The 15504-nt window shown below is 40.1% G+C and overlaps 1 protein-coding gene across 1 annotated transcript in view; it reads right to left on the bottom strand.

Annotated features, from left to right (window-relative positions):
• Positions 1–14197, bottom strand: part of si:ch211-57n23.4 (immunoglobulin superfamily DCC subclass member 3) — a 58520-nt gene extending 44323 nt beyond the window's left edge. The window contains exons 1-6 of the mRNA XM_038724295.1: positions 14155–14197; positions 12489–12794; positions 7252–7396; positions 5433–5563; positions 4425–4562; positions 4143–4301 (exon numbers count right to left, since the gene is read on the bottom strand). Of these exons, the coding sequence (XP_038580223.1) occupies positions 4143–4301; positions 4425–4562; positions 5433–5563; positions 7252–7396; positions 12489–12794; positions 14155–14197 (922 nt within the window). The remainder of the gene's footprint in view (positions 1–4142; positions 4302–4424; positions 4563–5432; positions 5564–7251; positions 7397–12488; positions 12795–14154) is intronic.
• Positions 14198–15504: the final 1307 nt, after the last annotated feature.

Raw genomic sequence — 15504 nt, 5'->3', positions numbered from 1 at the left:
ACAAGTTTTCTCCCAATAAGACAATAGACTGCCTATTAAAATATAAATTTCAACATATAATGCTGTAAATAACCAAGAAAAAAGCATTTAATAAATGTTTTTAAAGTGCGTGAATAAATCCTGAATTGTAACCTAACCCTTAAGGAAGGGGGTCAGTGCACATGTGTATGCGTAGGGGTAGCCTGTATGTGTGTAGTGACTAGGGTTTGCATAGACTAGTCGACTAGTTCACCAGTCAACTTTAATGTGCTGCGATGACACTTTAAGCTTGACGTTGAATAGTCTCTGATCATGTGATTAGGACAGTAACAACATGGACACCTCAACTGTGGGTGAGGAGCCTGGTGGGTCACTGCAGAAAACCAGCAGCAGTGCATCATGTGTGTGGAAATACTTCACTAAAGATGAAACAGGTTACTACTGTCACTTGCAAAAAAACCTCCACCATAGATTTCGGTAACTGCTCACTACATCACAAACACATGGGAGCTGAAGGCTCGAGTGCTGTGTACAGCTATGATGCTAGAGAGACAACATGCCAACATTGCCAAGCGTCTGTCTGAGATAATTAAGGAATGGGAAGTTACGACAACTTCCGTGTCATGGCGAAGAGTTGATCTTTGACGCCACGCCACGGACACGCCCATTGACGAAAACTTGCAAATAGCACAACTTTTCATCTTCAATGCCTTTAGAAGGCACAGCAGAAATTTGAGGTCGGTCGGACTAAATCCCTAGGAGGAGTTCGTTAAAGTACGAAGTGTGTAAATCATCCAAAATTTGACGTAAAATTCTAAATGGCCGACTTCCTGTTGATTTTAGGGCATCGCTCCAAGAGGCTTTTTTGTGCGTCTGGACAAGATACACGTACCACAGAAAATTTGTGCACGTAGGTGAAACGTGCGGCGGGGACTGCTTCGTTAAAGGTCACTTTCTGTTGCCAGCAGGTGGCGCTATGACTGTGGGTGAATGTCGGCATGTACATGTGTTCAGGGCGGGACTCTCATCCTACATGTACAGTTTGGTCCAGATGTGAGCATGTACACTGAAGTTACAACAACTTCCTGTTTCATAGCGAATCATCGACGCCACGGACACGCCCATTCACGAAAACTCGCAAATAGCACAACTTTTCATCTTCAATGCCTTTAGAAGGAACAGCACAAATTTGAAGTCGGTCGGACTAAATCCCTAGGAGGAGTTCGTTAAAGTACGAAGTGTGTAAATCATCCAAAATTTGACGTAAAATTCAAAATGGCCTACTTCCTGTTGATTTTAGGGCATCGCTCCAAGAGGCTTTTTTGTGCGTCTGGACAAGATACATGTCCCCAGAAAATTTCGTACATGTAGGTTGAACGTGAACGAGGGGCTAATCTTTTCCAATTTTCTAGGTGGCGCTAGCGAGTCATTTTGCCACGCCCATGTGCGAAACTTGTAGAATACGAAATTTTTCACCGGTTCTGACATGTTTGCAAATTTTGGTGAGTTTTCGAGTATGTTTAGGCCATGTCAGTTGGGCCTACTTTGTAGAAAAAAAAAATATATATATATATATATATATATATATATATAATCCGAGCAAATTCAATAGGGACCTCGCACGGTCGTGCTCGGGCCCTAAAAAATAATAATCCGAGCAAATTCAATAGGGACCTCGCACGGTCGTGCTCGGGCCCTAATAATCTTAGCAAATTCAATAGGGACCTCACACGGTCGTGCTCGGGCCCTAAATATAATCTTAGCAAATTCAATAGGGACCTCACACGGTCGTGCTCGGGCCCTAAAAATAAAAAAATAAAAAATAATCTTAGAAAATTCGATAGGGACCTCGCACGGTCGTGCTGGGCCCTAATAACAAGACAAGTGGACTAGAAGTAGGGCTTTGGGGGGGGAAAGTAAAAGACATAATATGCATACTTGCCATTTATACATATTTGTACATTTTTGTCAACGCATTTGGGCAAGAAGTCATGTGCCCTCTGTGAGGGAAAGATGTTGGTGCTGATGTTAATATAAAATGTAAGAAGTGAACTGAAGCCCCCCGTGGGATTTGCATGATAAACGATCTGCAGCTCATCTCATCTGGAAAACGTACACAAAAATGAGGAGGTAAGAGGGAGGGATGGGCGTATTTCACACACCATTCCCCATTCTTCAGAGGTCAGGGGTCTGAGGTTGCAGGTCAGCCTTCCTTCCCTAACCCTCTGCACCTTGCACCGCACCCTACATTGTCCTCCACTTTTTGTCTCTCAATATGTTGTCCTCTTTGTCCCTTCATTCTGACCATGACCATGGACACAGACTGTGTGAAAGTTCAGATCCCTGCTAACCTTCACACTACAAACACAATCAGCAGCCCCATTGAACTTGAATTCATTGAATTCAGCTGAATAATGAAAACATTTACCTTCACAGTGAGACATCGCAACATCTCTGCACATTTGAAGCTAGCTGTACAACTGTAATGGAGGGCTTGACTGTTACATAAGACATTTTCCAGAGTAATATTTTCAGATTTTCGAATTTGGGCACTAAATGTTCACAAAACAATCAAGGCCTGTGGCTATATATTACCATTTATAAACTTTAACAGAGTCAGTGAATATATCCTCACAGTCCGCTAACTATCTATCCTGTGTTTGTACAGATGTTGGAACTAATTTCAGCTCTCTCCTATTACAGTTTGGGATTACTATTTAAATTTTTGATGCACCACTGCAGAATAACAAGGACATTTTAACTTCAACACTTTTGAAACTCTGGAAACCACATTGTGGGTCTTCATTCTCTCTCAACACCAAAATGAGAGCAAAATGATCAATAAATTAATGAATATATTAGAGATTGGGTCCTTCTCCCCTCCTCCACACCGGAAGAACTGCCAATCACTGTGAGAGAGTAGTGGGGTATATTATTGATCCCTTCAAAGAGTAGGGAACAACAGGAACAGAGGTATGGATGGATAAAGGCAAAGCTGAATTATGAATATAGAATTGTTATTGAGAGTACAAGAAAATCAATCAAATGTGCTCCAGCCTTTTCATTTGGTTTATACAGTATATCAAATGCTATGCATTGTTTGAAGCTTTAAATGTAGACAACATAGAAATATACTATAATTTTCTCAATCCTTGATTTAAAATATATAAAATTCATTGTTTTAAAGCAACACATTCCTAAATTTCCTCTCAGCTCAAGTCTCTGCTATTTGATTTTCACACTTTAGTGGAAAAAAAAGTTAAACTACAGGTGTATTTTGGTCAACGGTAATGTCAACACAAATGGAATACTTTATGTTTATGTTTTTTTCATTCATGTTTGAGGATTTACAATATGCTTATATAGTATTTAATCCTTTCTGAAAATCAAATTTGACCATAGGTGAGGGTTGGAACATATCATGTCACCATCTCACGCTCCATTTTACCGTCACTCATGAACAAGATCCCAAGATACTTAAACTCCTTCACTTGGGACAGCAAATCCCTCCCACCCCAGAGGGAGCAATCTACCTTTTTCTGGCAGAGAACAACAGCCTCCTCACTCAGGCTGTGCATTAGAAATTGTCCATGAATAACACAACCAGGATCAGAGACTAAGGTCAGCCTTAGCAGTCACCCACTGAAAATGGACTTCAAAAACATGAACACAGCTTTCACTTTGGTTATACAAGGAACGGATGGCTCATAGCGACAGCCACACCATTCCATACTCCCACAGTAGCCCCTATAGGATTGTCATGGGGGACATGGTTGTAAGCTGTCTCAAAGTTCACAAATCACACACTTAACAGTTATTTGTATCAAATATAGGGTATACGTTAATAACAGGAAAACTTTACAGATTTTTTTTGCTAATTGTACATTTCTGAATCCAAACTTCAGTATTTTTAAATGCTTGTTTTTGGCCATGTCTTTACTGGACACAGGGTGATAATAACTTGAAACAATCTTCTCACCTGAGCAAAGAAGGGCATTTTCAAAACAGTTGGACTGTTGTTGGACTTGTTAACAAAAAAGCCTTGTCTCTGGAGTTAGTCAATACAAAATCAGTGACCAGTATTGATGGTGTGTGGAGCTCTACTGGGCCAGTAGAGTGCTTTGCTCAAGAACACTTCAGCAGTAGTCTCTGTAAGGCCTTACCTTGTACCACAAGTCGCCCAAGTGCAGTACGTCTCATTCTGGTGCCGGGGCGATTGGCAGCACACACATACACACCCGAGTGCTGCAGGGAAACATCTGAGATCATCAAGTTCCCTGTCCCCAGAACCTGGATACCCTCCACCCCAATGGAGCGCCCATCTGATAGACACAGATAAGCAGACAGAAATAGAAATAGATATAGAAAGTTAAAACATTCTGCATCTTAGCATTAGCTAATTCTCATTCTATGATATAAATTATGTTATAATTTCCCAGTAGTACCTAGTCTGCTCCAGGAAACAATGGGCCTTGGGTTTCCTGTGGCGATGCACTCCAAGATGGCCGTCTGATGGACAGTGATGGTCAGATTCTGGGGTCCTGACAGGATGACTGGCTCCTTGTAGGTTCTGGGAGTTCCTCCTGGTATGACAAATGAAAAGTGAACATGGATGAGATGACAAAATACACTGACACAAAGATGATAAATTGGTGTCTCTTATTAGCTGTTGCTGCACTGTCAATCCACAATATAATGTAGATTTTTTTCATTCTTTTCACAGTTATTTTTATTATCGCTAGCAATTTACTGTTTTTTACAACTGCTTACACATGTTTTCAAAACTATGTCTCCTTTTTTCAAAACTCTACACACATTTCCCAAAACTGCTCACACAAAATGCAAAATGCCTGTGTGGGTGTGTGACCTGGTGAAAAAGTGTAGCATTTTGATTGGTTGTGTTTCGAAAAAGAAAACAAGTCACTTACTGTTAGATTTTTGTGTCTTAGGTAGAAGATTGTGTGTAGTGTTTTGAAAAAAAAAAAGTATTTTATGCAATTGAAAACTGAGTGAAAGGCTGAGAAATAGCTTATGATTTTGGAGATTTGAGGTGAGGTTTTGCTCTTTGAGTGAGAGGTTTCAAAAATCATGTGACATGTAAAGATTTTGTGTGTAAGTATTTGTGGAAAAGTGGAAAGTGGAAGTGGAAAAGATATCTGCTGAGCTAACACTATCCAAATTTAGTAAATGCCTTTTTTTGGGATAAAAACAACATTTCTGCTTGGTTAAGCACTGTTGTTAAGAGGACTTTGGAAACAACTCAAGTTGTAATGGAGAACATTTCCGACATATACTGCAGTGAAGACAATTCACCAAAACCTCTGCAAGCAGATGCATTTATTATGTCCTTGCAGTTTAATACGTATAGGCACGAATAACATAGCTAGCGAGCCAGAGGGAATAGAACTCTTAACTCCACAGAGGTGTTTCTCTGATTATCCACTATCACCTACCAGTGATGTTGAGTATGGCTTCATGGCTGTAGCGAGTGTTGGCAATGTTGGTGGCAACACAGCGGAAAACCCCAGCATCCGCCTGCCTAACGCCCGTCACCTGTAGAATCCCCATTGGCAAGAGAGTGTATCTGGACCAGGATGTGAGATCAGGGTACAGGTGAAGTATATCTAGTGTATACTACAAACACTGAAATGTGTTGTTCTAAAAGGTAGCACCCCCAAACTAGCACCCAAGGCATTCATATACACTCACCTAAAGGATTATTAGGAACACCATACTAATACTGTGTTTGATCCCCTTTCGCCTTCAGAACTGCCTTAATTCTACGTGGCACTGATTCAACAAGGTGCTGAAAGCATTCTTTAGAAATGTTGGCCCATATTGATAGGATAGCATCTTGCAGTTGATGGAGATTTGTGGGATGCACATCCAGGGCACGAAGCTCCCGTTCCACCACATCCCAAAGATGCTCTATTGGGTTGAGATCTGGTGACTGTGGGGGCCATTTTAGTACAGTGAACTCATTGTCATGTTCAAGAAACCAATTTGAAATGATTCGAGCATCAGAGGATGGGTACATGGTGGCCATAAAGGGATGGACATGGTCAGAAACAATGCTCAGGTAGGCCATGGCATTTAAACGATGTCCAGTTGGCACTAAGGGGCCTAAAGTGTGCCAAGAAAACATCCCCCACACCATTACACCACCACCTGCACAGTGGTAACAAAGCATGATGGATCCATGTTCTCATTCTGTTTACGCCAAATTCTGACTCTACCATCTGAATGTCTCAACAGAAATCGAGACTCGTCAGACCAGGCAACATTTTTCCAGTCTTCAGCTGTCCAATTTTGGTGAGCTCTTGCAAATTGTAGCCTCTTTTTCCTATTTGTAGTGGAGATGAGTGGTACCTGGTGGGGTCTGTTGTAGCCCATTCGCCTCAAGGTTGTGCGTGTTGTGGCTTCACAAATGCTTTGCTGCATACCTCGGTTGTAACGAGTGGTTATTTCAGTCAAAGTTGCTCTTCTATCAGCTTGAATCAGTCGGCCCATTCTCCTCTGACCTCTAGCATCAACAAGGCATTTTCGCCCACAGGACTGCCGCATACTGGATGTTTTTCCCTTTTCACACCATTTGTTGTAAACCCTAGAAATGGTTGTGCGTGAAAATCCCAGTAACTGAGCAGATTGTGAAATACTCAGACCGGCCCGTCTGGCACCAACAACCATGCCACGCTCAAAATTGCTTAAATCACCTTTCTTTCCCATTCTGACATTCAGTTTGGAGTTCAGGAGATTGTCTTGACCAGGACCACACCCCTAAATGCATTGAAGCAACTGCCATGTGATTAGTTGATTAGATAATTGCATTAATGAGAAATTGAACAGGTGTTCCTAATAATCCTTTAGGTGAGTGTAAGTTAAAGCAGTTGCAAGTTAGTTAGTATACTTTAATAGCCAGAACAGTATCTGAAAAGTGCAGTTTGCTTTTTATAGTGTGAATATAAAAGCAGTGCAAAACCCTTTACCTTTACTAGAATACTACCACAATTTCTAAAATGTCCTCTTCCTCATTTTCCCTTTTAATGTTTATTTTAGAAGTTATCCTTTGGTTAAGTTGCACTTGTACAAAAATAAATGCGATGTTTTACATCTAATCTTTAGATCTCTTCTAGAGAGAGCCATAGCTTATAACATGTAGAGTAGAAAGGTGGCTGTTTAAAGTTTAGTTTGAAATCATGTCAGGTACAAGGGATTCCAATTGTGACAAGTTGTTGTGGTGGAAAAAAGTAGTATATGTGTGTATGGTGTTACCTGTTGTCGGTGGTGTTGAGTGTTACTCTGTTTCTCTCCCAGGTGATGTTGGCCTCAGGTACTCCATTGATCTGACACTGGAAGCGAGCAACACCTCCCTCATCCACAGACATGGACACTGGGTGGGTGTGGAACTTAGGAAGCGCTGAGGAGCAAACCACTCAAAGATCAGCCTTAATGAGGAAAATACTGAATATGGATATCATTGTGAAACATTGATGGAGCACTCCAACAATAATTATGATATCATCAGGGTTATCTCAGCTTGAAAGATTGAATATAGAATGTCAGCGTTACAAAATGTGGTTGTGTAGTTTTAAAGATGTGGGACTTTACTAGACTGGAAAGGTCTAACAAAAATATCAGTTACATTGTGGAAAATATAGGAACCAGTGTTTTTGGATCTTGACCTATAATAGTGACTTAAAGTGTTAGCTCTGCTCCTTTAATTTTGAGTGTTTCTTCTAATGTTTTCTCTTTATAGACTTTGTGGGAGTGGAACACTAGATAAGTGTAATTTTTCTGTAATTTATCACTATACGGTTAGTTATTATTTCTTGGAATGAGCTTTAGAAACAAAAGTAGCCTCTCCCATTTTCTGTGAAACATTTGATTTTTAATGAAATTTAATTAGGTTTATAAATATTGTCATAACAAGATATTGTTTAACTATTTTTCTTCAAATCTAGCAAGTAACTTCTAATTGTGTTCACGCTGCATGATAAATAATTACTTTACATATATCGTAAAATCTCTGTAGCCCATGGAATGCAATTCACTCTAAAAAAACCCTTCTTAATGACTCTGTACTCTGACATATTTAAGCAAACCTTTCCACAGTGTTAATATTTCACATTTTCACCTTATTGATCCAGACATCACACATAAACCATCAAGTTGAGATTAAGTAAAATACCCAAGATCGTTATGTATTTTAAACTTGTTGACAACAGAGCCTAATTCAAATTTAAAATTTTAACTTGGAATTTATAGTTTTGTCCATCTTTCCTAATAGATATAATAACATGTTATTCACCAATTTCATTACTGTGATCACCTGGAGAGTGACTGGTTTAACATATGACAAATTCGCTACCTCTGCAGTGTGACCCCTCTAAAGAAATCAAATAACAATACACCACAATGTGAACAACGTGCAAACAAGCTCATTTTAGCTGCCTTTATCTATTTCTATTTTTAGGGAAATGTGATGTGAAAGTTCTGTGATCGCATAGAAACATTGCCATAACCTCATTGTGCAAAGTCAAAAACAATTTTTAAATTATCACAGCTGATTTGGAAATACTAGAAGTCATTAACCTTTTTCCCTAACATCACATCTTGTTATAGTGATTTAGCATCTTGTAATTACGTCAAAGGATCAGTATCATCGGGTCAAAATGATGAGATAGTTTCTGCAATTATGAGATAAGGAGCTCGTAATTACGATCTATATCTTATCAGTGTAGCTTTACAAACTGATGATGTACAGTTATTGTGGTAGTGCCCTTCCTCTTCTCATCTCCAGTTTCCTACTCAACCAATTTGCACTGTAAGAAACTTCTTTTTCTCTGTGACATTATTTTTTGCTGACTCTGCAACATGTTTTCACTCCCATCTCGTGAAACACAGCTACTTCAAAATGCTTCAAAATATGACACTGTAGGTAATTTCCACAGTGTCATATTTTGCGCAAAACTCCGTGGTCAGGTTAGCAACAATAAATATGCAACGTCTGGGTTAGCCTTTCAATGGTTAACGTTGAGAAACGGTTGCACTATGGTCAGGTTTAGGCATAAAAACCACGTCCTTTAGGAAAAGATTATAATTATATAGTATAGATGTAGTATAGATGTATGTCTCATACATCCACCCCACCTCCTCTACACACATTTTGCTGTTTATACCTTATACCTTTCTATCACCTTTGTTTGACAGTGTGCGCTTCCAAAGATGATGCTAGAGGGCAGGGGCGGACTGGCCATTGTGGCGTTCAGGAACAATCCCGAACATCAATTTCAGGCCGAACCGGCCGGGAGTCAGGTGTTTTTATTTTTCAGTTTCTAATGTTTTACTTTGTTATCCTTTACTACTGGTTGTGTCCCTGATTATTTTAAAACGGCTTGTGTGAACCCACTTTTAAAGAAACCTGGTTTGGATCCCTCCCTCCCACATAATTTTAGACCAATTTCAAAACTGCCTTTTATTGCAAAGATTCTAGAAAGAATTGTATCCAAACAGCTGCTCACTGTACTGGAAAATAACAAAATATTTTAAAAGTTTCAATCTGGGTTCAGGAAGTACCACAGCACTGAGACTGCCCTGCTTAAAGTCACCAATGACCTTTTAATGTCTGCTGATGAAGGCATGTGTTCAGTCCTGGTACTCCTGGACCTTAGCGCTGCTTTTGACACCATTGATCACAACATCATGTTAGACAGACTGAGGCTGGGTGGGGATCTCTGGTACTGCCCTAGAATGGTTTTCATCCTACCTGTCAAATAGGAAGTTTTGCGTGTCTGTAAACAACTATGTCTCTTCGTTCTGTCCAATTAAATATGGTGTGCCTCAGGGGTCGGTCGTAGGACCCATTTTGTTTTCCTTGTATCTGCTTCCCCTTGGACATATTATCCATAAACATGGCATTTCTTTTCATATTTATGCTGATGACACACAAATATACTTGCCCGTCAGATCACAGAGTTCACTTATGCCTTTGTGAAGTTAAAAAATGGATGTCAAATAATTTCCTCCAGCTGAACTCAGACAAAACAGAAATCCTGGTCACTGATGGCAAAACAAATACTGCCATCTGCTGGTTCCCTAGTAAATCACATTAAGCCTGTGGCAAAGAACCTTGGTGTTTGGTTTGATAGTAATTTAAATTTCAAGCAGCACACCATAAAGCTCAATCATTTTTTATCAACTTAGAAATATATAAAAAATTCGATCTATGTTAACTTTTAAGGACACCGAGACCATTTTACACGCCTTAATCTCATCACGCCTGGATTATTGCAACAGCCTTTTCACCTGTTTAACCCAAAAATCTATTGATCGACTCCAGACTGTCCAGAACTCAGCTGCCAGGCTTTTAACCAGAACAACGAAATATGACCACATTACTCCTATTTTAGCTTCATTACACTGGCTCCCAGTATGTTTTAGAATTGACTTTAAAATTCTATTGATCACTTTTAAAGCTCTTCATGGCCTCTCGCCTTGTTATATTTCTGAACTTTTAGTCCCATACACACCAGCACGTACCTTGAGATCCTCGGGCAGAGGTCTGTTGTCTGTTCCAGAGTCTCGACTGAAAACTAAAGGGGACAGAGCGTTTGCTGTCAGGGCCCCGAGGCTCTGGAACAGCCTGCCCGAGGAAATCAGGTCAGCTGAGTCAGTGAACTCTTTTAAGTCCCTTCTTAAAACATACTTTTATAGGAGAGCCTTTCCCGATCTTATTTGACTTTATTTTATCCCTTTTATTTTATTCTATTTTACTAGTTTTATATTTATCTTAAATGTGTATTTTAGCCTTTTCAATGTTTTCATGCTTTTATCTTGTATTGTTTTTGTATTATTGTATTTTGGGTATGTCTTTACACTTGTTAAAGCACTTTGTAACTTGTTTTTGAAAAGTGCTCTACAAATAAAGATTATTATTATTATTATTATCCGCGACCGCGCTGGGAGGCCGGCCAGACAGCTGCAGCGACCGCTGTCTGCGTGTCTGACTAGGCCAAACTAATACTCTCAGGATGGAGAAAACGAAGATCGGTGCAAGTTGGGAGGTCGGTCGTACCCCCCAACTTGCACCGATCTTCGTTTTTGTTGAAATCTGATCAAAGGAGTTTACCATCTGCAGCGAGTTTAATGTCAGCGCTGGGTTGTGTGATAAGCGCAACAGAGATGGTAAATGTGGAGAAAAGAAAGAAAGAAAGAGGAAAAAGAAATGTGTGGTGCCGAAAAAACAAGAATTAATAAGAAAAAATTTTGGCACTAGAGGCAGCTAAATGTGCCACATTAACTGAGGAATCTCTGTATGTCTTTATGTAGGCCTATATTAGCTGTTGAGGTCAGTGGAGGTGATACTTGTTGATGAGGAGGGATAGAAGGAACAGGAGGAGCAGCAGGAGGAGAAGGAGGAGGACAGGGAAGAGAAGCAGCAGGAGGAGAAGGTTTACCCCAAACATACTAATCTAGCATTTTACTACTTTCCAAAAATTATAAAAATCTTTCTCTCTAAACAATTGCATAACTTATCTTAAGGCTCCCCTTAATGTAAATATACATATTACATTTATCTTACACTTTTATCCAAAGTGACTTACAATTCGAACCTGGGTCTCTCACACCAAAGGCATGCGTCTTATCCCCTGCGTCATCATCAATATATATATATTGTACACAATAAAAACAATTTACAGCTTACTTTAAATGACAAAAAAATTAGATCAACTTTGGTCAAAATGGCTTTGATCAAATAACTTTAACAATTGTGATCAAACAGAGGAAATTTTAGGTCAGTGAGAGGAGGGGCAGCCAGAAGAAACCTTGAAAACAAAAGGTGACATTTTGTGTTATTTGTTAGAATTACCATGGGGGGGGGGGGGCTTACCACATGTTACCCTATTTATTACTGATGTTCTTCTCCTGCATATGTAGCTGTACAATCAGTACAAGCAGAGGCAGAGTCCAGCACAGGGGAGCTGAGCCAGGGAGAGGCCTACTCAGAGCTGAGGCTGATGGATTTGAAGTTTATGCACAACACATACACACTGCTGTATTTTATGGGAATGCATGCATGTAGTTTTTGAGTATATTTAAGTATTTTAGCCCTCTGACTGACTCAGGCTTGTCTGACCTGGTTTTGTTCAGTGCAGAGCTGCCTTGCTTATACAAACGAGATAGGTGTCATACTGAAGTTTCTTGAAGGTCTTTAGCATAATAAACAAAAACACTAATACCTATTAAAATAACTGCAAATAATATTTCTGCTTGCATAAAAGGCCTCTCCGTCTCAAAGTCCCTTGCTTAATTTCAGTCCCAGTACACCCCTGCTAGAGGGGTACCTACAGCATCATATTTACAAGTGGAGGGCCACAGACCAAACTGCAGTATTTGATGAGTTGAGACCTCAAGTAAATTGTACTGTTCCAATGAACATGAAAATGTATGGCATAACAAGTATATAGACTGTAACAATCATGTGCTGTGTTGCACTGTCAAACACTTACATGCCAAAAGAACTTTAGCCTTTCGACTGATCAGCATTCCATAGCGATTTTGGGCAGCACAGTCGTACTCGCCCATATCCGCATCACTCCCATCTCTGCGTTTCTGGAAGCTCTGGATAAACAGCGTGCCATTCGCCAGCACCCAAATCCGCGGACTGGTGGGTAAAGGCAGCCCGTTTTTACGCCACGTAACCATGATCGGTTCCTCACCCTGCACCCGACAGTCCAGCATGAGCGGGCGTTCCCTTACCGCAATCACATCACTGGGCTCCAGCAGGAAAGACAGCTCTGAGGCCAGACAACCACCTGCAAACAGGAGAAAGATAAATGCAGATTATAAGAGAGATAAAAGATGTGTGAGTACTAGGGGTGTCACAAGATAAAAATGGGGCTAGATTTCTCATTAGGTTAGAAGATTAGAAGGTTAGATTATAACAGCACAACCTTGCTCTGTATGGAGGTCCTGAAGTTAACGTGTGGATTTGTGGTGCGATTTCAAGTGTTTTCAGTTAGTTTCGGAGGGAAGACTAAATCACGCCTACATGTGTGCAGACTCAGCAGGGATGATATTAAATGAGAAATGGATTTATAGGAGAAAACATATCTGCCTGAGAGCCTTAGTGCATTATATTTTATTTTATATATTTTTTATTTTATATATTTTTATATTTTACATTATATATTTCTGCCACCAGAATTTTGTGTTTTCCTTTACATAAATAAAAACATTTCAACCATAAATTGGTGCATCACACCCCTAATGAGTACTCACCTACTTGCTTGATTATAATTGCGTTAAACCATCTTGAGCATTGTGGAAGTGATAGCAGGCATAATAAAGGTCAAGGCACACTGTCTATGTTTCTACAAATTTAAATACAATTTAGTCATAAAAAAAAATTAAAGTAAAGAACTGGAATTCTGGGTAAGTGTTAAGATAAGTCCAAGTGTGATCTATCTGTCACACTCCACATGCACACAAGTGTGTCATGTGTATGTTCATGTGAATAAACCAAGGTAAAAATTAGCTTGTTGTTCAGTCCAGCTGTGTTTTAGAAATCTTTGTATTTACTTGGAATTGTGGGAAGGCAACCTTGAGTGGTAAGTATATAGACATTTATGTTAGATCACAGAAGATCCAACCTATTTTTCATGTCAAAGTCACAAACATCCCATGGTTTCAGAGACAATACCACAGGAGGAGGCTTCTCTCTTTGAGACACCAAGCATCAGGGAACCCTACCTGAATTGCCCAAAAAAACTTACTCAACACCAAAAACCATTTCATTTGATTGATGGTACATTTGGTTTTGCGGCCTATAACGCTTTTACTGAAGACAAGCCACAATGGAGGCTGAATGCCAGTGAGTCATCCAGCCAGAGAGGGCAACAACAATACCCGAGCAGGGGAGGAGAACACTGGCAAGGGTTGCTGGGGTCAAGTTAGGAGAGCTTCCATTGAACCAGGGGCCAAATGTGACAAAAGCGTTGTGACTATGCTTATTTGCACCCAACCCACACTAACCTCTGTCGTGTCAGCCACCAGGCACCCAAGGGCACCATCTGCCCCTTCTTATGCATCCCCTCCACCCCGCCCGTCTCTTCCCGTCCTTTCAGATCCATCTCTGAGGTGATTTTCCCATGCCACCAGAGCTCGCTTCCTCACCCTTATCCCTCTCCTCTGTGGCCTTGGTGACAGTCCCATACATCCATTCAGTCTTTTTTGGTGTTAATGTCCTCATATGCAAAGAGCCTTGAACGATTGCAAAAGCCACTTTCCTTCCCAGCTGTAAAGCAGTAACAATTGCAGTTGCACTTGAACCTGCACAATGCCTTATCAATGTCACTTGTGGTCTAGACATCACATCAGTTGGTTTCAGTCATATGTGTATTTCTTCTCCCAGTGAAATTCAGTTTCAAGTTTCCACTCTGAAAGCCAGTTGATGCTGTTTGCTAATGTGTTGAACATAATTTTCAGTATATCTGATTTTGATCTGATTTTTTTTTTTTTGTTAAAAGCTAAAATCAAACAAACATTTTCTCACTAACCTTTAGCAATGCAGACATCAGCAGGTTTTTGAAAAAAAAAACACATTAACAGTAAAATGTCTTACCAGAGTCCTGGTTACTCTACATAATCCTGTTACTGTGTAAGATATTTTATCCATCCTACAAAGCTGTTACACTCAGCATAACTGCTTTTTGTTGGCTAAACTCTGCTAAATGGTATGGACTGAGATATCATGGCGTTGCCTATGCAAATGACAAAAAATTGCCTAAATTTATCTGATTATAGATAGTCACTTAAATCCTCCCAAAGATCTTTGTTATTGGCTTCACTAATATGTCACATTAAGACATGAGCATCTGCCCTTCTTCTAATGAGAGTTCTCCCACCCAGCAGATGCAGACAGCAGAGAGGATTGTGGGTGTACTGTAAGTATTGGGTTAATACCCAATGCTTGAAGTGCTGTTTTATTGGATTGTATTTGATTGTACAGATGAAACAAATACACTGTAACTCAGTAGCAGTTTTAAGTTTACTGCTGAGATTTGTGCCTTAATACATCAGCATTGGCTTGGGATTAAGTCGTGTTTGGGGCAACTGTAGCTCAGGTGGCAGAGCAAGGGAACTTTCAGTTTCTGATGAGCAGTTGGTACTTAAGCCTTCACTGTGAGTATGTGACTGACATGTAGTGTAAAGCATTTTGAGCAGTCAGTCCATTTACCATTTCCAGATTGAAGCCTCAAATCCAGTGAGATGCTCTGTATCAAGATGGATGAAGAATGATAGTGTGTCAAACCCAAAGAATGTTAGACAACAACCTTGAAAGCTGCTCCAGACTGGAGGTGTTAAATGTACTCTAAGCAAGTTCCAACAATCTGAATCTGCATGAGGTGAGTTTAAGTGCATAGAATTAGAGATTTGACAATTTAATATAGGGACAGGACTATAATGAGAATTTTTGAAGGGAGGGGGGTGTCCAGCAACCCCCACACTAGCACCCTGAGCCCT

The sequence above is a fragment of the Micropterus salmoides genome, unplaced genomic scaffold (assembly GCF_014851395.1).
Source record: "Micropterus salmoides isolate LMB-PRFRI ecotype aquatic unplaced genomic scaffold, ASM1485139v1 Ms_hic_scaffold_17, whole genome shotgun sequence".
NCBI classification, from domain to species: Eukaryota; Metazoa; Chordata; class Actinopteri; order Centrarchiformes; family Centrarchidae; genus Micropterus; species Micropterus salmoides.
Note: the sequence above shows the minus strand (reverse complement) of the source record. Positions and strands in the feature narration are given on the sequence as shown.